The 23,838-nt window shown below is 35.5% G+C and overlaps 1 protein-coding gene across 1 annotated transcript in view; it reads left to right on the top strand.

The window, feature by feature from the left end:
• NETO1 (neuropilin and tolloid like 1) overlaps positions 1 to 20,355 on the top strand; it is a 61,184-nt gene extending 40,829 nt beyond the window's left edge. Inside the window, exons 7-10 of the mRNA XM_062500747.1 lie at positions 5,221 to 5,449; positions 16,185 to 16,298; positions 18,603 to 19,161; positions 20,295 to 20,355. Of these exons, the coding sequence (XP_062356731.1) occupies positions 5,221 to 5,449; positions 16,185 to 16,298; positions 18,603 to 19,161; positions 20,295 to 20,355 (963 nt within the window). The remainder of the gene's footprint in view (positions 1 to 5,220; positions 5,450 to 16,184; positions 16,299 to 18,602; positions 19,162 to 20,294) is intronic.
• Positions 20,356 to 23,838: the final 3,483 nt, after the last annotated feature.

A 23,838-nucleotide genomic window follows, 5' to 3' on the forward strand; every position in this document is an offset into this window, starting at 1 on the left:
AAAGCAACTGCTGTAACTGATCACTGAGCAACAGGACAATTTAACCCAGTCCTATGCTTATAAGAGAATTGACTGAACCCAGAAGGTGAATATGCAAAATCTGGACATTACACTTAGATGAAGAGGAAGTTTTTCTCTTATGTCTAAATTACTTTTGGCAGCTGAACGATGGCTTTTTGTTTGGTTTGGATTTAGGCGACTGAGTGTCTGTGCAGATATATTAAGTCTGATATGCTGGGATATGGTTTGAAGCTTTTCCTGACTGGCCTGATCAATCATGTTGTCATCCCTAACCTTCAGTGATTGATTAAAAAGCAGAACTCATCAAAAGTGATTCACTATGAGGAGATTATAATCTGACTATTTTACTGAGGTGATATATTATTTAAAATAATTTTGGGGGTATTTTTCCTAATATGTTTGGTCAGAGAATTTTGCTGTTTTCAAATTTAAATGAAAAGAAATAGTAAAAATTTCCCAGCATATCCCTTTTTTATTATTATCTATGGTGACAATACAAAACATACCGGTGACAAGAGAATTATTTAAAATATAATGTGACCGAGTGTAAATTATGTATGTCATAGTTGCCGTGAGGCTTTATCAGTTTTGTTGTTAATGACATTGGCATTTGCAGTGACATCTCAAAACTCAGTTAATCTAATACCTGAGCAGCCCCCTCTCCTAAGTAATGTGGAGCTGATGATTTGACAAAAGTGTCTTATTAAAACTTTGCAACAAAAAAGTGAAAGAAGAAGATATGGCAGTTATGCTTCTTCTTTCAAATAAGATGTTCTCTTCAGCAAGAATGCCTCGATTATGCTAATATAATGTGTCAGTAGCTATGAAAATGTTCATTCCAAAATCTCCTATTGGCATCAATGGAAAAATGGTCAATGAAGGCAGATGGTGGGGTTTGAGTCTGTGACCTCTTCCTTATTTTGTTTTCTTTCAGGGGAACAAAGTTTCTTATTCACTGTTGCTAAAAGTAATGGCTAAGATCTCTGTAAATGAAATAACCAGTAATATTAATAATCTTTCTCTCACTTTCTGATGAATTTGTTTTATTGATATCCGCATACCAGTAATAGTAATGAGAATATTGCCACTGACTTCAAAAAGCTATGTACAGGGAACATTTTGCATTAGATAACAGTTTGTCATATAATCAGTTTTATTCTTTCCTTGGGGAACTCAATTTATTATTAGTCCTTTTCTTCTGCCAGTGTGGGTCTTATAGACAGTGACAAGAACAATGACAAATATATAGCAATGAAACCATACAAGTTGGCAGAGGCGTGCAGATGCAATTAAATTATTCCAGCTCTTTAAAATAAAATCTGATTCAGTATTAGGTTGTCAGTTTTTGTAATCAGTTTCCAGTTTTTAAAAAAGCACTGCAGTCCTAAGCCAAAGGTCTGATTCAAATAAATAGATTGAAATATACCCACTGATTTCAGGGTGTGTTCTATCAAGTCCTCAATATTTTATGTAGAGTTCTGGGAGTAATCATCTTCAAAGACAATATTGGAATGAAGCTCCAACTCAACCACAGAATATCAGTAACTTATTTTCTCTGATTTACAAAGCTTCATGTCATTGGAGAAAATGGCATCTTTCTTCTACAAGATAGACAAAGATTTTTAAGTCAAATATTTCTTTCCAGTGGTTCCACTACCTATCAGGTCTATATATGTTATGCTGTTGGGTGAATTTCCCACACAGAGGAATGAACAGGTATGACTGACAGCAGAATTCAGGCTTGGGAAGAATTCAAGATTTTAGCTTCTTCACTGAAAGACTCAAAACAAAATGCTGAGTTATTTTTCTCTTGATTCCTTTTCAGTATTTATGACTGCTACTCTAAGAAATATTTTACTATTTTATAAGACTAGTCTGCCTCCAGAAACTGAAGGATGTCAAATGATAAGCCCATAGAAATAAGATGTTGTCTGTACTGCTATATGAGCAGTGTTTTTGAACAGATCAGGAATAATAGATGAGTGCTGGAAATTGCTGGGAGAGTTGATATTTTGTAACCACAGTGAAGATTAGCACACATTTCTTTAAGTGTGAGATGTTAAATAGTGATTCGTGTCATTATGAAAATATACTATGAGATGAATATAAACAAGAATATTAATTCCAAAGTAAAGCATGGACATAAGACACAGGAAAATCTAATAATTTCATTATATTTGTTTAAATCACTTGTAAGTCACAAACTTTTCGGTTTTTATTATTTTTTACTATAAAAATGTATTGTATCCATTTTTATGCATAAGGAAAATGTGAGCTTGTTTGGACATGAGCAGGCTTGTCACTGCTGTTACCTGTTTGCTAGGAGTGCAACCTGAGAACGTGTTCCAGCCTTGTCCAGACCTGGTGGGGGCTTGTAGCCACTGCTGCTTGAGTGCTAGCCAACATGTTGGGGCTTGCTCGGACTTGTACCCCAGCACGGTGGGCATGCCACAGCCCACCAGAGACTGCCTGTAAAAGGGGCAGTGGCCAAAGGTGAGGTGGACGTGTTGGTGGAGTGCAGACTCCCCGCGTCCCCAGCGCTGCTTGCCTGTTCCTTATCAACGAACTAAAAAATTGACTTATTGATTGACCTACCCGATTTTGGTGAGTAAAAAGAATGAAGACTAATAAAAATTACATATTACATCTCCATACTGAAATGGGATACCATTTCAAAGAAATGCATGTGCATATATATATATATATATATATATATATATGCACATTCAATTGTACATATAAATGCATATACAAAAGGCAGCAGGATAGAAATAGAGAAGGCGTGAACCAGTGTACAAAACCTTTCACCCAGTAAGTACAGTTTTGTTATTGTTCTGCCATCAGATTAGTATAATCTTTATTCTGGAGTAAATATGAGCTTTTCTGAAGAGGGGAATAGATAAAAATGTGATGTGTGACATTGCACTGTAACTTTGTGGTCTATCTATATATGTATGTATGTATGTATATGGCTTATAAATATAAATGGTGTACATATGATAGGCACACGCAGACAGTAAAAGTAATGATTCATGACAAAGCATGTTGCAAGCCTTCTGTTCTCTGTGAACCATCTATCTGACACGTTTCTCTTCCCAGGAAGCAGTCACAAGTATGCAATATTGTATATAATCAGCTACAGGAAAATTTTGTTGCATTACCTGTGAGAAGGCTGGCATGAACTGGGACACCTGTGTGAAGCAGACTGCTTCAGTTAACTGAGAAAAGAAAATTAAGGGGCACATTTAGTTCCCTAAGTTATGCAGACAGACTATGGACTGTCTCAGCAGCTTCCCAGGAGGGGCTAGGTGCCAGGGTTGCACAGTGATTGTTACACCCTTGCCTGAGAAGGAGGATCTGGTGTCGGTGACACAGGAGCAGCTCCCTGGTGTGTCCCAAATATGGCCAGTTGCTGGGTGTTTGTGACATGGCTCTGCCACTTCCCATACATTCCTCCCCCACACGGCATCCCCCTCATGTGGGATCTCTCTCTGTCAGCACAATAGTGTGTGTCATTTCACTGCTTTACTCAGCAACTGATAAATAAAGTGAGAAACACCATAAAAACTATTCCATGATATTAGATATTTCCATCTCAATATGTCTTTGTGTATTTCTGTTAGTTGTTCATTTTGTAGAAACCAATACTAGCAGATTCCTTAATTTATAGTATGTAAACTCCAGGATATACTTAACTGCATTTCAATTTAAATATATTACTCTAAACTCTTCTGAAGGATGGGAATGATGGAATATGGGTAAGGGTTACTGTAAGAATAGCAGATCAGAAAAAAAAATGTGTACCTTTGGTATACATAATTTCATTTGCTAGTAAAAATGTTTCACAAATATTTTCTTCAGAGGGACACTTATGCAAAACATAACAAGAAATGAAGAGATACCATAATACACTTCCTTAAAAGGCCCATTAAGAAATCTGAGCTATTATTAAACTGTGGTAGACTGCTTGAGAGCACATAATTCTCAAGCCATAAGAGCTTTAATACAGTAATGAGGTGAAATTATGAGTCTTTTTACTACTAGGATATGTACTGTTTGTGTACTTTTTGCAAAGCAGAGAAGCTTATTAAGCATTTGCTCTATGCATACAAAAAATACCTGAAGTTAATAAAATTGTTTGAAAATAAGTATATTTGATATCTAATACAGTGAGGTTTATTTTTACAAGTTACATAGAGCATACAGGTCTATGCTGTGTATGCTTACTGGCTTTTTATATAATTTCTGCCCTAATTCACCTTTCTGTGTAATACTCCTGAAATCTCATGAGTACCCTTGGCAGTTTGATTATGTATCATATATTGAAAATAGTACTTGCCTTCTCTGTGATTTGAATACTTGATGTTGCTTTTATAATAATTTACTTTTAAAATTGGTGATTTTCCCTATTAAAATCCATATACACTTGAATATCAAATAATAGCATTTTATCCTCACCCCTGCTTCTTTTTAGGTAGATTTAAAGAGTTCTTTGCAAAGGGCAATATATCTATTGCTTTATGAGACAATTTAGCTTGCCTGCAAGAGACATAGGTTTACAGGAATTTCCACAAAATATGGTTTATTTCAAGCCCATTAAATTATGAAAATGTATACCATAATGTTTTGTTTAGAAGAGTAGAGATGGTGGCCAGATCCTTGAGGAAACATAAAAAGATTAATGATGGAATTCTGCCTGTCTTTCAGATTCTCACTTCCTGAATCAGTGTAGCAGAAATGTATAAGATGACACATTGAGTCTGGGGAGGGAGCAACAATGATTTGCCTTATTATTTCACATGTCAGTCATGTAATAGAGCAATATTGTGCCAAGAAGTAAAAGAAGAAATTTCTTGCTTATCTGTCCTTCAGCTTGAAGAACCATTGTACACAGTTCTGAAAAAAAAAAAAAATTGGAAATTAGGTTCTTAATGTGGATAAGAACAAAGAAATACCTAGATCTTTTGAGAGATTCCACTTGGAAGCATGACAGAACACCAGGGAGTAAAAACTCTGCTCAGTTTGCATATTAATGGCATTCCAAGGAGGTGTCCTATGGATCACCAGTTCCAGAAGAATTATTTTCATGAAACTGTTGTGCACTCTTTCTCCTGCAATGTAGATCAAAATTGCTTAATGGTTTTTCTGCCATTCTCAGATGTCTGTACATGTTGCCTTTGTTGTTCAATTGATTTATAGATCTATTTGCGATTCTTGGACTACGAGATGCAGAATTCCAACGAATGCAAAAGGAATTTTGTAGCAGTCTATGACGGAAGCAGCTCTGTGGAGGATTTGAAGGCAAAGTTTTGCAGCACAGTTGCTAATGATGTAATGCTGAGGACAGGTCTGGGTGTAATCCGCATGTGGGCAGATGAAGGCAGCCGAAACAGCCGATTCCAGATGCTCTTCACATCTTTCCAAGAACGTAAGACCCTAATTAATGCATCTCCCTTTCAGTTTGTTAAATGATGCAAGTCCCAAAATCTGTTAATATTTTCTTCATGCAGAGCAGTCACTGAAGTATGTTGCCAAACAAGCTATGTAAATATTCAGAACAGTTTTTATTCCAAGCATTTGTAGTGAGCAATAATTTGTAATGCTGTAGGCAGGCCATAAGATTCAAAACCAAGCAAACAGGCACAAGTACTAATGACCTGTCCAGTCATATAACTGTGACTTTTGTCTGATCCTCAAGATACATGCAAGCTTTTCCTTACAAAACATGGAAAATAATACAGCTCTGAAAGCTTTTATCAAGTCAGATCATTTTCTCTGAATGTGACTTTTTAGATCTCATTATGATATGCATTTGAAAAATACCTTATGATTATTTTTTCACAGGTAGTGGGTTGTGCATATATCAGTGAGCATATGATGTGTGTCAGATATTGTTAAGCATTGAGTTTAGGTTCTTTTTGTAGCAACAAAAGCTTTCTAAAAGCCTTTCATATTTTGGTTAATATTCTTTTTATGTGCCTTACTTGCATTTATATTTTTATATGAAATCTGGACTCATATAATAAGAAAGACAGCCTGTGAAAGAAACAAAATGTACTTCTAGCCAGTTTAAGAAAAAAACCAATCAAACCAATCACAAAAATCCCTCAACAAAACCCAATATTCTATTCACTGAAAATTATTGACCCGGATAATCCTGTAAAAGACCTGTGAAAGATATCAATTTGTTTTCTTTTATAGGAATGATACATATTTGGCCTCTTTAGAAAGGTGCATTTATTTTCACATGCTGGCTCATGTTAATTTTAATGTGCTTTTGGTTTGTGCATCGTGTGTCTGACAGAAAGATTTCTTTGCAGCTGACAGTGGTTGGAATGAAGGCTCAACCTACCAAATACATTCTTCATCTGTATTCTGTGTGTGTGTACCTTGTAATGAAGCAACGAGTCTCTGTTGAGAACAGCCTCTGTAATTCCTTAATTATGGCTCTGATTAAAAATTTCTGACATTTTACATGGCTGAAACTGCACGTGCCCCTGTACTTTCACACTTGCAGCCTTAGGGTGGATTATATTATTCTTGCCTGCGAATCAAGCTGGGGTCTAAAAGACACTGAGAGCCCTTGGTTGAGATGATACTGCCCTTTTCTCATTTCTGCAACTAGAAATGTCTTGAATATTCAAGATCTGATTCATTTTTTTCACAAGGCATCTTGATCTGTTACCTTAGAAACAACTGCATAGACACTGGAGGTTCACAGCATATAAAGAACTTGAGAGTGAAGCACTATGATGACTAAGTTGAAATGAGGGTTTGAATAAGTGTATGTTTGCAAAGCTCTCATATTTTAAAGGATAATAAGGAAAAATGTGGTGTTTTTTTCTCTTACAGTATCCTTAATATATTTACCTGACATGTTACATCTTAACAGTCTACTCCTTTCTTGTAAGCAGATGATAGTTTATACAGAATAGTATTCGGACTGAGATTCAAACTACTAACATAAGGTGCTTTCTTTAAATTTACTCTGAAGAGTCATTGCTCACTAAAAGCTGAAAATTTATTAAAGGCTAAACAATACTTTGAAATATGTCTACATAGCCTGCTCGTAAACAGTAGAAGAAACTGCATCTGCGATTTTATTGCTGGGAATTAACTTTAAAGGTGATGCAGATGGTATTTTGTGTGTTTTGTCAATTGTCCCTAAGTGCTGCCCTATGCCACATACTGGTGCTGGCTGTGAGGAGCCGGCTAGAACAGATGTCAGTGAGACAGACTCTGAGACACAGCTCATGGCATGTAAACTGCCAGCAGCGTGTGGGAATAATTAGATGATCTGCATGGAAGAGAAGGAATGTCAGACCTCATTCAGGGAGATGTGCATCAGGGAACAGACACTTGTGTGTCTATTCCGGGACAAAGAAAGAGGAAAACGTTCAGTTTTGTTCATGTAGAGCTGAGAAAGGAGCAACATAGAAGATTACATTTATGCTGCAGTAATGTGCATGGGTAAGAGTGACAAAGTAGAATTCCTGTGTTTACTGTTCCTGTGGCAATGACAAGAAAGTGTTGTCATCTGTTGCTCCTCAAGTTCCTCTCCTTAGTGTGGAGTTAGGCTGTTGAGACTGAGTTTTCCCTTACACAAAGCTCTGTGTACTGGAAGGGGTATCCTGTGGAAACTAAGCACTAAGTCTGAGCATTGTTTTTGTTTTCCGTGGAAGTCTGTTCAGTGTTTATTCTTGTTACAAGAATAAAGTCCTGGGGACTTGACATTTGTGTAGAACAGAGAAATCTTGAAGATATTTCTTCTAGGGTTATTTTCATGTTTCAATCAGTGTGTTCCAAAGCCATTTAAAATATGTATGCTTTTTTTTTGTTGGCATCTAAAAAGTTGTCTTACAAGTTTCCAAACCTCTTAGAGTGATGTTTTTCAGAGTAGCAGTGCTATAAATACGTCTTAAGAAAAGGCTTACAATAAAATGCATGAGGTTGTTAAATTTCCTGCACCAGAAAATCAGGAATGATTCTCATCATCATCAAAACGTTAGCTGACCTCTGAGAAACACTTAATAACGGATTAGTTCTTAATAGGTGATAATTTATAGTGATATTTCTATTGTGATACTTATCTGATATTTCTTTGTCAGCATTGTTAACTATCCCAACTGTCATTTTGGGGTTTCACTCCTTAAATCCTTACCTATTTAATCTTTAAGGTATCTTCTACACAGAATCATGTTTTTGTGCATGGCAGTCACTGTTACACTAGACTTTAAATATCCAATAAATTAATATAAGAATCAGTAGAAGGTAAATAAAAATCCGGTATAATCAAAAGGTGTCTGTTCATCTGGTAAGAAGACTTGAAAAATGAATCTTTGTTTTCTCGCCCACTGACTAAATGTTCATTTAATTTTCCATGATTGAAGAGTGATCTTCACCCTGATTAATGACAGACGTGCTACACCTACAGCTTCTTCAAAGAGCTGCTCCTTAGCAGACACACCTATGCTTTAGCCTAAAAGCAGATTTGTAGAACCAGGGCATATGGGATAAGAGGGAAAACCCTCTGTATGCACAGAAGACAAGATGTTCACATTCTCACCTCTGACCACTCTTTAGCACGGCTTCCTTCTGTGTCTATAACCCTCCATCAGAAACTCCAGACCAGAAAAACCTCATTCCTTCTCTTATTGTCCCTTTGAGCTCTAAGTCTGGTTTTAGGGCCCTGTCACACACAACTTTCCTAATGGAGCACAAGTTTTATCATTTTTATTTTTATGAACAAAACCTGTATTTGGACAGAAATCTAAGGTCATGCTTACAAGGATAGTGGGCAGTTTGATCAAGTAAAGGCACTCAAGTCCTTGTTTACAGTCTCGAAGAGGATCACCCAGTATGGGTAATTCTTTAATTGGGAAAAGGGACTTCAGGTATGCAGTGCCAGGGACTGTTTTGTTTTTTTTTGTGGTAAGACTAAGGGAAGTAGTGAGAAAGGGAACAGCGAAGTGTTTAGTGCAACCTGTGAAGAAGCAGTTTCTGTTTGCAGGGAGTTAGGAATGTAAACCATTGCATCTCAGTTTTGCTCTCTGCTTCTACACTAATATTTTAAAAAGAAACCATTGCGATTGCCTCCTTATTGGTGAGTGCTCATCTGTGATTTTCTTCCCTTCTGTGCTATTTGCAGCTATCTCTAGTGAAAAGCCCTCACTGGTTAAGCATCCCAGTGACTCTCTGGCCCTCAACAAAATAATTGTTTGTGGTGCCCAGAGCGTATTAACAAAACACAGGCTGGAGCTCTAAGCACAGGCTCCTGACCTGCCATTCTCCGGTGAGTTTGTACATCAAAAAACCTGAAAAAAAAATATGAAATCGCATACAGGTGTTTTTGAGACTAGATTATTTGTGTATGCTATTAACTATCCATAAAAGTTACATTTATCTTGCAGAGTTGTTTGAAGGTGACTGAGAAAGAGCATCAGTATAAGACCATCTCATTTTCACATTTCTAATAGATGTATTTTAACATTACTTTTTTTTTTTCATTAGTGGAAAATCATACACTTGTAGTGCACAGTACTATAACAATTTTAATGATTTTGTAATTTTAATAAAGCAAGTGTAACTGTCTCTCAATAAATAATTTTCCTTGAAGACACTGATAGAAAACTTCTTCCTTTGTTTCAATGATGATTCAAGGAACATCTGAAGAATTTAAATTTTCCTTCCTGTGGAGGAAAGAAAGCCTTATTTTTCATTAAAGAACAGTGGGAAAATCCAAATGATCTGTGCTTAAAGAATTCGTGTGCAGAGCATGATGCAATGAGCTATCTTGAGTAGAGGAGGAGTAGGTGTGAAATGTCTAACGACTTCAGTATAAAATTTTTCTCACATCTTACCATTGTTAAGATTTCGGAATTTTCCCATTCACCCTGAGGAGGAAGCAAGACCTTTCAAAAAATGTTATGACAAGAAGGGGAGAAAGGAGGGAGAGAGATAAGCCTAAAAATAACAAGTAGGTTAGGACATTTGTCTAAGATTATCCCATCCTGGCCTGAAATCCCTGCCTTGAAACAAGCACAAAGGGTAAATCCACAAGGTTCAATGAAGTACAGCATAGACACCCAAACTGGCTTGCTCAGAGCTAGTTCACACCCTGGAAGCACAGGAGTTGCACTGACTGGGTGGTGCTGAGAAACACAGGGAAATACACTGGAGAAAGCACTGCACTGAAGTGGAACAACCAGGCTGCACACCAGTTCTATAACAGATCTGGTTGTAACTCTATCTTGGAAAAATATTTTGGCCTGCCCAAGATTGCAATTTATACCAAGAGTATCCTGCAATGCCCAGAAAAATGATGCCCAATGCACAGAGATAATATATATTGCTACTTATGTAATAACATCACAATGGCATAATAATCATTAATAATACAGAATATTTAATTTCTATACTGCTTTACAAATTTTGTAATTTTGTAATATAAGTAGGAATGCCTTACTTGTGACTATTTATTTTATTATCTGAGTGAAACCAGTATAACTTTTTAAAAATATAAATTATGACTGCTTTTATTTCATGTTGCTTTGTACGGCTGGCATATGGAAGAACTATTAATACCCTTTATGTTTCTCTGCCTTAAAGCTATTCAGGATTTAAAAAATAATATTTTGTTAATAAACTAAAAAGTGTAAATTATGGGGACATGCATTTCTAAAATCTTTCTGTAGTAAGAAAATATAGACAACTACATTGGTTCAATTCTTTAGAATTTTGAAAGCAGTAACCTTCAAATACCAAACAAGCTTTTTTGAATACTGTGGTGGAAATCTTCTGGAAATGCGAATAGTATAACAATCTACTAATTTTTACTAGAAACAGAACATATTTACATTCTTGATAACAGAAAGAAGGTTATCATTATTATAGTTGGGGTTTTTAAACATAGGTTTCCTATACCTGAAAAAAAACTGGGATATCATGTCTAGTCCTGTTAACGCACTTGCTTATGTATCTTCTAGGATAAGAGCACCATCTTGTGTTCAGTGTAAATAGCTGTTACAAAGCAGATGTTACATTATAATAAATTCAAGAATTATAAAATCTCTTTGAGTATTAAAATAGAAGGTATTCTTACACATAGCATTCACATTCATAAAAAGAAAATACTGTCATTAAAAATAATGTAGAATGAAAATGTTTGGGATTTTCAGTATTGTATATATGATTTTATAAAAATTATTATTTTATTTAAAAAATAATGCAATTCAATTGCAAAATAGAAAAAAGTCTTTAATAACATTTGTCAATAATTAGTGATTTAATTTAGATTATAGTATTTTCATGCTGTAAAAATCAAAGAATCGATCAGAGACTCAACTTTATTAAAATATATCAAGTTGAATTATATGTGAAGTTCTGATTTTCTCAGTTGTGGTATAATCATTATGAATTGTTCATCATTCTGAGTATGCTATCTCAGTTATTTCTGGGCCAGTAGCTTGGTAGAGCTTGACTTAAGGCAGCTTTGAGACATAGGAGAAATAACCCAATTGTGTATTCCCAGCTGTTACTTTTAATCTAATTATGAAGTCAGGGTTCTTTCAAAGAGCCACAAAAGGGATGGAAGGGACTCCAGGATATGGTCTAGTCCAATCCTTCTGCTCTAGCAGGGTCAGCTACAGCAGGTGACTCAGGACTGTGCCCAGTTGTGTTTTATCTTCAGCGATGGAGATGTCACAACCTCTCTTTGTAAACCAGCTCTTGCGCAGTGTTCAACCAGCCTCAAAGCAAAAGTTAGTTCTTGCATTTAAAGGGAATTTCCTGTGTTTCCTTTAGTCCTCAGTGCTTCCTGTCTTGTCACTGGGCATTGCTGAGGAGAGCCGGGCTCTGTCTTCTTTACTCCTTCCCAGTGGATGTTTGGCTGCATTGACAAGAGCCTGCTTGAAACAGACCCAGCTTTCTCAACCTCTCCTCACACCTCCAATATCTCAAGCCTTTAAAAGCCTTCTTGGCCTCTTGCTAGGCTCACTACAGCACATCTGTGTTCCTTTTGTGCTGAGGAGCTCAGAACCTGACACAACACTGCGGATGTGGTCTCATCAGTGCTAAAGAGAGGGGAAGGATCATACATCTCAGCCTGCTGACAATTCTGTTTTTAATGCAGCCCAGGACACTAGTGGCCTTCTTTGCCAGAAGGACACATTGCTGACTCAAGGTGATCTTCAAGGTGATCTTATTGTATACCAAAACCTTTTCTGCAAGCTTGCTTTCTAGTCAATCAGTCCCAGAACCTACTGGTGCATGAAATTATTCCTCCTAAGACACAGGACTTTGCATTTCCCTTTCTTGATCAGCTTGAAGATTATGTTTGCCCAGCCCACTGAGCCCTCCATCAGCAGGACTTTGCAGAGATAATCAAGAGTGGCTTCACAACGATGTGAGTCACCTACTGGAGGCATCACATGAGGACCCAGGAGTTCATGTCTGTCCAGTTAATTAAATATTCCCTAACCCCTATTCCCCTTCCCTTCCACTTAGAGAAGTCATATTTCTGCTGGCATCATGCTGCCCCACTCTCACAGCTTATGTGTATCCTTTCTATGTTTGAGCTTAGTCAGGAGCTCATTGTCCATCCATGCAGGATAACTGCTACCTTCACTTGATTTTCAGCCTGTTCGGATAGGCAACTGCTGAGCTTGGACAAGGTGCTCTTACAGAATCAACCAACTCTCCTTGAACCTGTATCTGTCCAGGACCACAGCATTTGTCCACCAGATCCCTCAACAATGAACTTTTGCTTTTCTGAGGCCCAGAATTATGATTGTGCTTTGGGTTTATTCCTTCTTTGCAGGATCCTGACATCCACCTTCCCAACTGATTCATGTTTATATGAGTATGAGGCACAGCAGAGCTACCCTTGTCAGCTCCTTGATTACCTGTGTCAGGAAGTTATCAGTGCACACTGCAAACTTTCTGGCTTGCTTCTACCCTGCTGTGTTGCCCTCCACAGATATCAGGTGGTTCAAATCTATAAGGACCAGAGCCTGTGATCATGAATCTACTTCCAGCTGCCTGAAGTAGATTTCATTGACTGCTTGCTCCTGATCAAGTAGTACATACACAAAGTACAGTATTGGTAGCTTTCCACTGTGCTTTCCACTAATCATGACCAAAAAGTCACTTGGCTTCTCACCTGGGTGAGCTCTCTGCATTCCTGCTCCTCTCTCATATAAAGGACATTTATACAGTGATGGGGAAGACCATGAAGTGACAGAGTACAGCTTTTGGTGTGTGGAGATGTTTGTGCTGCTTTATCTAGTTGAAGTTAATGATAGCAGTAATTTCCTTTTGTGAAAACATCCATAAGCTTGCTGTCACATACTGCTTGATTCCACTATCATCCTGGGTTCTGTAACAGCTTTAGAACTGCATCAGAACCATATCCATCTTACTGTGAAAGAATCTGGTTTACCACCAATTCATTTATCTTTTTGTTTTTACTAGAATGTCCTTGATGTAGCAACCCCAGACTCCATTGTTGTGCCCTTTTTTTGGGCAAGAAAACAAATCCCTCCAATGTACAACAGGACTGACAAGTTTTCAACTTCCCTTGATGCTTTCATTTATTCCAAATACCTTTATTAGAGTGGGGGAGATACATTGACTTCTTGTCCAGCTTAATCACTCCAGGTTCATGGGACCCCAGAGAGAACTTGGCTATTTTAATTTTACAAACATGAACAAGAGAGGGTTGCTTGTCATTAGTTTTCTGAATCTTACATTTTGGTTTCTCTCATCGTAAGTTTTCTGTGCGGGTTCTGAAATTGCTTTGCTTCACTATTCATCTTGTTTTGACATTAATTCAGATACCATTTTTTCCTCTGCCATTCAATAATACAATTTAAGAAAACTTAAATTTTCATTCTCTTTCCTTCCTTTCTCTTGCCTTTCTCTTCCAGATGTCCCTGTCGTCTTTTTGCATAATGATTCCTTCTTCTTAAATCTGAAAAAAGGGTCTTTTTCACTGTTCTTTATTTTTCTCTCACCTGTGAAACATTTCCTAATATTTTTTCATTTGATAGAAAATCTCGGTATTTCTTTAAGGGCAGAATATCCTTCATGCCACTCTGAATGTCTTTTTGTGTTTTAGTTTTTTAGTTGTATTTTTGGGTGGGGTTTTTGTGTTTTTAATTTTTTTTTTATATTTTTGGTTGTTTTGTGGCCTTAATAGTATAACCTGTCCTAATCTTGCAAATGTTTGTTTGCTTTTGTTTTTAAAATTTCCCCCTTTTCCCCATGTCACTCCTTGGACTTTCTCTGTTTGATATTTGGGTCTTTCTCTCTTTTCTAATTTTTTTTTTTTTTTTTTGGTATGCTTTGTATTTTGAATGGATGCCTCTTTAGACCTTCTTAGATTTCTCACTTCTTTTTGCTCAGAGTAGGCAGTGAGATTGTTTCTACATGTGGGAAACATCCCAAAAGTTCCTCACCTTGCCTGGAAACAGGGATTGCAGCTAGAGTGTGAAAGGATGATTATGAGTCTGATGTGTTACCTACGTGATGTGTCACATCATGATGTGGCACAGTATCCTCCAGGCTCAGCTTTCACTGTCCCCAAATGACAGCAACAGATAGATAAGGACTGTCCCTAAGTATTCTCCCTTTCTAATATGCACATGTGCTCTTTTGATCTGCCCAGCAAAAAGTAGAATCCTTTCTGTAAAAATCTTTAAATGTGACCAGGCTCCCTGCACCTCAGGAGACGGCATACGAGATTTAAATACAAAAATTGAACAGTGGGCAGGCTGGTTGATGTCCTCTGGCTAAGGGATACAGTATATGCATAGTGTTATATCTGAGTAAGTGGTGGCATATTTGGGGTGTGCACTTTGATTTTGAGGGCATTTACTATTTGGTTAACACACTATAACGGTTACAAATATGCCAGTTATGGATATGTTAACTTAAACACTTATTGGTAAGTGGATTTCTTGACATGATACATGGAGTCATTAAGTTCTACACATGAATCCTCTTTGTATTGTCCTTTGTTTGCAAATCACTAAACCATTCTCTTTGCTATGCATTTATGTTGTCATAGGAACTGCTTCTAAAGTTGCAGAGGAGAGCAATTTCCATGCAGTATCAAACTTGGAGTATCAGTAATATGTGCATCATAACTGCTTTCTGATTAATTAAAAGTCTTAGTTTATTTTTAAACTCTCCCTTAAAAATCATTATAATAATGCTTTTGGGTAGCTTGAACTAAAAAATTACATAAGGAGTTAACTTTTGACAATTTAACACTGACAAAGTTTGTAGCTCTTCTAAGTTATGGAACACTTTCTCATTTGAAGAAGAGCTTGAGTAATTTCTCTCTACTATTTTATCTCTACACTTTTGGAATAGCAGCTTCACAAACCCAACACCTAATGATCTCCCAATACTTCTGTAAACATCACAGTTTAGCAGCATCTTCAGTACCTTCCAGATACTTTCAGGCTGTTTCTTCATAGTTATAATATATGGCCATCGGTAAAACCATTTTCCTGCAGTTTTAATCTGCATGATTCTTCATGGGCTTCAGGGACACTGAAGGATATTGTGCTTCTTTATCTTCATATTTGTGATCAAAAGGGTACTTCTTAACTGTAGCCTGTTTTGTAACTAAAAGGTTTTCAGAATAATTTTACTTTCTCTGTGTATAAATGTTCAGGCACCATTGATATGTGCTGTCAAGTACGTATCTTCTTTGAGTGACACAAGTTTTCCTACAAAATTGAGGTTTCAACAAAAAACTTTAAAAGATGTGTTCTTTACCACACATTGCATCAGACTGGGATACAGTTGACTCTTTTTGTAGAAGCCCATAGGGTGATATGTTTTTGATCTGTGGTTAAACTGTTGATAGCACATTGTTGACTTCCCAACAATGATTGGAACCACTACATCCATAAGAGTCATGATAGGAGAAGGTTCAGTCCTTTTAGACAAAACTGAGAATCTATTGCCACAGAATAATAAACAGTCAGTGACTTGAGTGCTCTCCATGTTGCATGTTAGGTATTTAATATGCTCAAGGAATGTGTTGAACAGCTTTGTCCTGTTATAGAATACGTCTACTCCTAGATGTGTTTGTAGAGGAGAGCTGAATTATTTGCTAATTTAATATCATTTATAATTTCTCTCATTTTTAGCCCCTTGTGAAGCCAACACATTCTTTTGCCACAGTAACATGTGTATAAATAATACACTGGTCTGCAATGGACTCCAGAACTGTGTGTATCCCTGGGATGAAAACCACTGCAAAGGTAACGTAGAATTGAAAAGTTGGCACTTGCACTGCATGAGATACAGCATGTGATCCTCAGTTTCTTGTTAAGTATGTTCCAAACGGGTGAAAGCTCAGGAAGAGTAATTCGGGGAGAGCATACATTAAACAATAGAGAAAATGAAAGAAGGTAAAAAAATGCCAGTGGATTTTACTTTCAGTGTTTTCATGTTGTTTTTTTTTTCGTGTTGCACTGGTTACAACCTGCTGTCTGTTTATGCACTTCTGGGAGGCTTTCTGATCACCTGGTCTCTGTTTTCCATACAATCTAAAGTATAATTAAAGGTAATATTTTGGTTCTTTTGCCATAGTTACCTTTGTAGTAGAGTAATACATGAGTAGCAGGTGTCTTTTACCTGCATGCTGTGCCCATAATAGCCCAAGTAGTCTTATAAAAGAGGCTGGAATTAACACTGCAAGAAACAAACAAATACACCTCTAATCAAGAGAAACTGAAATACAAGGAACAAGCTTGTAAATATAACATCTGGAAATCAGATGCAATATTTATTTCATAGGCACAATGTTCCTACCCATGTGCTGACACTGGTATCTCCATATTTCTGTAGTTCTTCTAAAAACACAAAGAGAAACCAAACCAGCCCCAGAACAGCATCTTCGTTGTCTTCAGGGAAAAGGACTAACTTACATTGCAGGCTAGGGAGAGAGTTTGTTTCTGTCTTGTATCCCCCTGTCTCCCCACTACTGCAGATTTGTTCCTGAAAACATGGGATATGCCAAATTTAGGAACCAATCAAGAAAAAAAATTCAGAATGAGGTGGATTAGCAGTCAGCCCATAAGTCTACTGAAGCTTGTAAAATCCTGACAAGCAGTGCAATAGGGTAAAACACAAATGAAAACATATATTTCAAAAGAACGCAGCTAAACTGTGGCATAGCATAATATTTTTCAAAGAAACTTAACAGACAATTGGGAAATGATTATTCATTCTCTAGTTCCTCACAATAGAGGAAAACAGAAAACCTTCACCACTCTTCAATTTCCAGAATGATTTTCATCTTTCTTTCATCAAGTCATTTTATCAGGTCTTGTGCATTTATCTTCTCTTGTTTTTCTGACTACAAAAAGGAGGTTTGCTGATTCCAGCAAAAACACTGTTTGCTGCACTGTTGCTTTTTCTAACTGCTTTTTCTCCAGAGTCAATCAGTTAGGGAAACAGTGAGTAATCTACAGGCTTACTGTATGAACTACTGAAGAGTTAAGTTTTGGTATCTAGGAGATTATGAAAAGATGAATGCTACTGTTTTGGTGCCAATAACTTCCATTTCGAAGACATTTTGTTAATTCCTTTTATATGTTTTAGGTTGCCAGGAAAAACTATACTTAACTGAGTGTTGAAATTTAACCACAGTTGTCTTGCTATGCCTGAGAGAGACTGATACAAACACTTTCAACTTGAATTTTTACAAGGCTCAGTCCCCATCTTGTACCTGCAGCCTTGTAAAAGTAAATCACAGAGGAAGATGCACAAGAGGAAGGGGGAAATGGTTTTATTTCATTATTTTACTGCATTTTTCTGTTTTTTTCGCAATGCATAATTTGTTGACTTAATAGAGGCTCCTGAGTAAAGGATAGTTGATATGATTAGCTTTTGGATTTTTATGGCTGTTTAGAAAAGTTTTGGTAACCAATAGGCAAAAAAAAAACAAAAAAAAAACCCAAAAAAACCCGCAACTGAAATAACTTGCACAAATTTTTTTTTTCCATTCTGAAATCTAAATTTGAATAACTTCTCTATTTGCCTCTGATTTAGCTTTTTCATTGAATGCTGTCAAAATTCCCGCTCAGCTCACAAATATTAGACCTTAAATCCTGTAAAATCTTCTTCTTTCATAGGACCTAATGTCCTAGCTGCATATATTTACTGGAAGAGAGAGAAAATAACGAAGAGAATGCCTGTAAAAGTCTTGGGGGCTTTAGCAGCCAAATGGAGTTCAGAGGTGACACTGAAGCCATCTGTTTCTTATGGTCGTTGCTTTTTATAAAAAGTTTAAACTATTCTTTCATTTAATTAAGCTTGCAATATACCCTGAATAAATAAGTTTCCAACTGAATAGGCACACAAAGGATTTGTGTGTTGTTTATTTGGCTTTCACAAATATCTGATTTCTTCTTCTTTTCTTTTTTGTTGGTGAGATTGATTAAGTGAACTCAGAAATAGACTAGGCTCAGCCTTGCAGTAATCTGTGAACCCATCATAGTTGTTTTTATTCTTGAACTGCAATTAATGCTTTTTTTTTTTTTTTATTCCCTGTCACACAGAAAAAAGAAAAGCAAACCTATTGGACCAACTTACCAATACCAGTGGGACTATAATTGGGGTGACTTCTTGCATTGTGATCATCCTCATTGTTGTCTCTATTATAGTACAGATCAAGCAGCCTCGTAAAAAATTTGTCCAAAGGAAAACAGACTTTGATCAAACAGTGTTCCAGGAGGTGTTTGAGCCTCCTCATTATGAGTTATGCACCCTTAGAGGGACAGGGACTACAGCTGACCTTGCTGATGTTGCAGATGACTTTGAAAATTATCATAAACTGCGGAGATCCTCTTCAAAATGCATTCATGACCATCACTGTGGATCACAAGTGTCTAGTATTAAGGGCAGCCGTAGTAACCTCAGCACAAGAGATGCTTCTGTCTTGACAGAAATACAACCCCAGCCTGTAAAACCACTTGTTCAGCCCATGAACAGAAGAAATATCCTTGTCATGAAGCATAGCTACTCACAAGATGCTGCAGATGCGTGCGAGATAGATGAAATTGAAGAGGTGCCAACCACAAGTCACAGGCTGTCCAGACATGATAAAGCTGTTCAGCGGTCAGTATCAATAGATTTTTGATGAAGACTATTGTGTAAGGACTTGATTGCCCAAACATATTCACTCTTTGTACAGTAAAGACATAATTTCTTTTTTTTTATTTATTGTTTAAATTTCTGCTTCCTGATAGCATGTGCTATTATATTATCTCTCTTTCTGTCTGTTTTATTCATCTCTGCTCCTCTTTCCTGATGGATCCTGTATCTCCATTTTACCTTTTTACTTTCTTCCTTTTTCTTTTACTGCTTTACATGTACCCATATTCATACACACATAGGTCAATAGAGAACAGGTACAATTTTTAAAAACCAAAGAAGATTGCGTGAATTTAGTTTTTGGAACAGCCACACACATGTGGTTTCCTTGTAACTGAGGTGGCCTTGAATATCATCCACTGTTGGTCTAACCATCTCTAAATAAATTCATCAATAAGTACAAGATATATATGTCCATTTTTGATGCATGACACGAGAATGAGGAACACAGTCCTGGGGTAAGGAAATCTCTTTCCTCATGGAACATTACCTTTTATATAATGAATAAGAGTATTTCCAAAATTTTACTATTTCTGTTCCATTGTTGACCACAGTTATTTTGGTTTGTCAAATAAATGTAGATAGACAGACTAGAACATGAGACAATGCAGTGAACTCATATATATATATCTTTACATACAAGAATGAAGTTAAATCTTTCTAATCAATTGAAAGAGCAGTATCAAACATAATATTTTTAATAAAAGAGCTATTTCTTCTGTATATGGTACTTTGTAAATATGAATTATTAAAAGTTTACAAGTAAAAGAAAAAGAAAACCAAAAAATTTATTAACAATTTATTTTAAAAAGTACTCATAACCCTTTCTTAATAATTTTTTTTCCTCTTGCATGCATTATTTATGCATTTATTGTTAGTGTTTACTTGCCCTCCATATTTACTTTGCATATTAAGGCATTTATTTATCTTTAAAAAATTATTTGTTTATTTTAATCCAGTTGCATGTCTATGTAAATTACTTCATGAATATCAATCAGATTATCAAAGTGTACTGTTTATTAAGTATCTATATGCATATATTTCTTTTTTTCTATGCAAACAATATTACTTTGAATGAAATAGCCATAACATTCCAGGTTCTGCCTCATTGGGTCTCTAAGCAAACATGAGTCTGAGTACAACACAACTAGGGTCTAAGAGAAAAACCTGAGGTAAGTAAACATATCTATACAGCAATTGAAACATCTGTTGCTTTCCATTTTATTTGTTATATCGCTAAAATGCTTATTAAGTCTCAAATTATATGTCATCTTGTATGCAGTCAGGTTTGAGTGTTAAAAAACTGAAAGCCAGATGACCACTTCAGCGTTGCACACTAAGCAAAATCTGTTATTTCCTTATTCTTGACAGAATTACAGTCAGCTCCTGGCTAGAGCAATCTTCATTCCAACTGCATTATAAAGTCATGTGCTTTGCATGGCTCTTGCACTTCATTTATTTATTTATTTATTTATTATTATTTATGGGAAAAAAAAGAGCCTCAGCATGTGAAATAGAATGTAAAACTTGGCAATTTAATTCAAGTCATTAAGATGTGGAACTATGTGTTTTCAGTTCATTTTTTTCATCCAATCTTGTGAAGTGTTGGGGGAGGAATGTGTGTTAGTACCGACAAATTTAGAGATTCTTTAGCACTAAGATTAACATTTTCAAAGTAAACTTACTTTTTGGAGTATTTTCCTAGACTTTTCATTTTGCATAATTTTTATCAGCACTTAATAAACATAATCTCAGATTTTTATAATGGAGTTACAGATAGTTGCTAGTCTGTCCATTTATATATGTGTATATATAAACTTAGATATATATATATATATACATTTTTATGTATATATGAATAAAGCAATTTTACAGTGAAATAATCCATTAATAGTTTATTGCCTGTAGATAGTTTAAGTAAATATTTTTTCTGCTTTTTTTTTCTTCAGAGAAAGCATATTTTTATTTTTTTTTTATTTCAGATAACTATTCATGCTGTCATGCAAACTCTGAATGGAAAAATCTATAATGAACTTTCTCAGCTCTCTGAAAGAGAGAGTGAACAATTTTCCAGTTTAATTTAATTGCCTTTATGCAATCCTAAGAAGTATAGACATATCTTACCTCCTTAGCAAGATATTCCTATTGCACAAAATTATATTTCTTTTGTAATTTGGTTTCTGGCCACAAAGTGCTCCTTAGTTATTAAATATATTTGGAAATTTGCTGAAAACTTGAGAAAGAAATTAGTTCCTGAGACTGCCCTTTATTTATTTTATTTTTTAAGTCCTAGATTTCTTTAAGTTGGTCTTTCTTATGTCTGTTATTCACTTGCATGTTGTGTGATATGTGGAAGAAGATTGACATTGAACTTTTGTTATATGTACGTTGTTTTCATTATATAGACTGCTTGAGAATAGTGCGCTCCTGGGTGATTTTGAACATGCTACAATGAAATGTGAAACTATCGTCCTTGGAAACACCAGCTAGAGGTTTTATGGACTCTGACCTACTATTCTCATATCATGAAAAAATTCAGCAGTGTTGAGTAAAATTACTAGAAGGCAATAAGACTTTGGTTATTATGCTTATCAATCATTTCTTTTTCTTTTTCTCTCTTCTTTTTGTTGCAAGTAAAATTCCCAATTTCAGGAACAATTTATTGAAATCAGGTATTTAGCCATTCATAATCACTTCAATAGAAACGTTTGTTGGATAAGCATCTAGCAATATGAATTTGACATTGAGAAATTAATCTGCATGTATGTTACTGAATATTTGAGTTGGCAAAAAAAAAAAATCCCTTTATTAGATACATTGTAAAAAGCATGCATTCACAGTTATTGCTGTTACTGTTCCATTTCTGTGTCATATGCTTGCTACTTGTAACTTTTATATAAAAATACATAAAACAATGTATAATGATTTCGTACCTTGAGTTCAATGCAATGTTTTCTTTAACCTAATTTACCAGTCCTGTGTAATTCAGGAGATTAAGCTCAAAATGTAGTTTCTAGGAACTTGAAACATGGATATAGAAGAATACCAACTGTCAGTTGCTGAACACAATACATTATTTTTATAAGATTTAAATGAATTCATAATAGGTTGATCACTAATTTCAGCTGAAAGGTTTGTAATAATCTATTCCATTCTGAACTCTTAACTAATTTATTTCCATGGCAATTATTAGGAAGTTTGCATCAGTACAGTAGAGTAGCAGATCTTTATCAGTTACACAAATCTTATTGTTGGGTTCCAACTTTAGAAATACAGACATAAACCATTTCCCCAGGCAAGATATAATTATATTTGTAATTCAAGCTGTAAATATTAATAACCAACACAAAAAATAAAATTTGAGAGGTTACATTGTTAAGGAATTATTATAGGTTGAAGAGCTGCTATTATATAAAGTTGAAAGACTCCCCATCTAAGAACTCAATGACCATGCATAAAATCATTGTTTCATTATCTGTTTAAAATTTATCTTCCAAATTATCTTCCAAAACAAGTCTTAGCTTCTTCTGAAACATCTTGTGTCATTGATGGTTAGGTTTTTCTGCATAAAAATATTGCTAGATTTATTGGGAAAAGTGTAAAGAATTCCATCTATCTTCCTAAATTATAAGTACATAGGAAATAAGAAAACCTGGAAGACTGAAATAAAAAATAAGGTGATCTATATGAGCTATTTAAATATACAACATATCATTTGCATAATTAAAAATACAGAAAATCTGTTTTCTCCAACTGTGACTTAATGGTGACATGAGAAGGGTTTCAGGTATTTGACTACTTTTTTATTTACAAGGTATTTCGCAACTATTTTTTTTAGCTTGAATAATTTGTTTGTTTTCACATATTAGCTGCAAAAACAGTCCTCTGTCCTCTGCAGTCACTGAGTCACTGAGTCAACCCTCAGTTACATGGGTTTGCAGCATGCACTAATAGTTCATTTCCAGATCAGTAGCTCTTCACAAGTTCATACTATTTATCACTATGTTTTTCCTTAACCTTTCCCAGTCCTAGCTCATCATCCTTTCTTTTTAAAATATATGTTAAGATATTTGCTACATACATGCTTAAAATGGATGCATCCATGCATCCATTATAAAATAAAGGAAGAATTAAAGGCTTGCTATAAGAAATGAGTATACATGCAGACACTTGTATGTATATTTATAAATATTTATTATTGGAGATAATGTATAAATAAATATAAAAGGAGAAATCTAAATATTAATTTAGCTTTGAATTAATTATATTCTTTTCACAAAAAAATGCTGAACTTGTTTTTTTAAAGTTGCTGTATATTTATATTTAAGTGCCTAAATCCCACTGTAACACAGAGTTACAGTAGCACAGAGTCTAGTCCCTCCTAGACAAGTACACAAAAAAATTAATGTTAAGATTTTTTCAGTGAAGTATTAACTGAAATAACTGAACTGGAGAAGACATGGATATTAATAATTACATTGCATGTGCATCCTTACTTTCTTTTAAAAATATCTAATTGTGCCACAGGAAAAGGAAGGAGAAACATAAAATTCTCTGTAAACAGAACCAGTCAAGAAAAGTGAGAATGGTAATGCTTGATCCTGGAAATTCCTTTAGAAACATTTGCCTAATAGCTAGGTA

The sequence above is a fragment of the Cinclus cinclus genome, chromosome 1 (genome assembly GCF_963662255.1).
Source record: "Cinclus cinclus chromosome 1, bCinCin1.1, whole genome shotgun sequence".
In the NCBI taxonomy this organism is placed as follows: domain Eukaryota; kingdom Metazoa; phylum Chordata; class Aves; order Passeriformes; family Cinclidae; genus Cinclus; species Cinclus cinclus.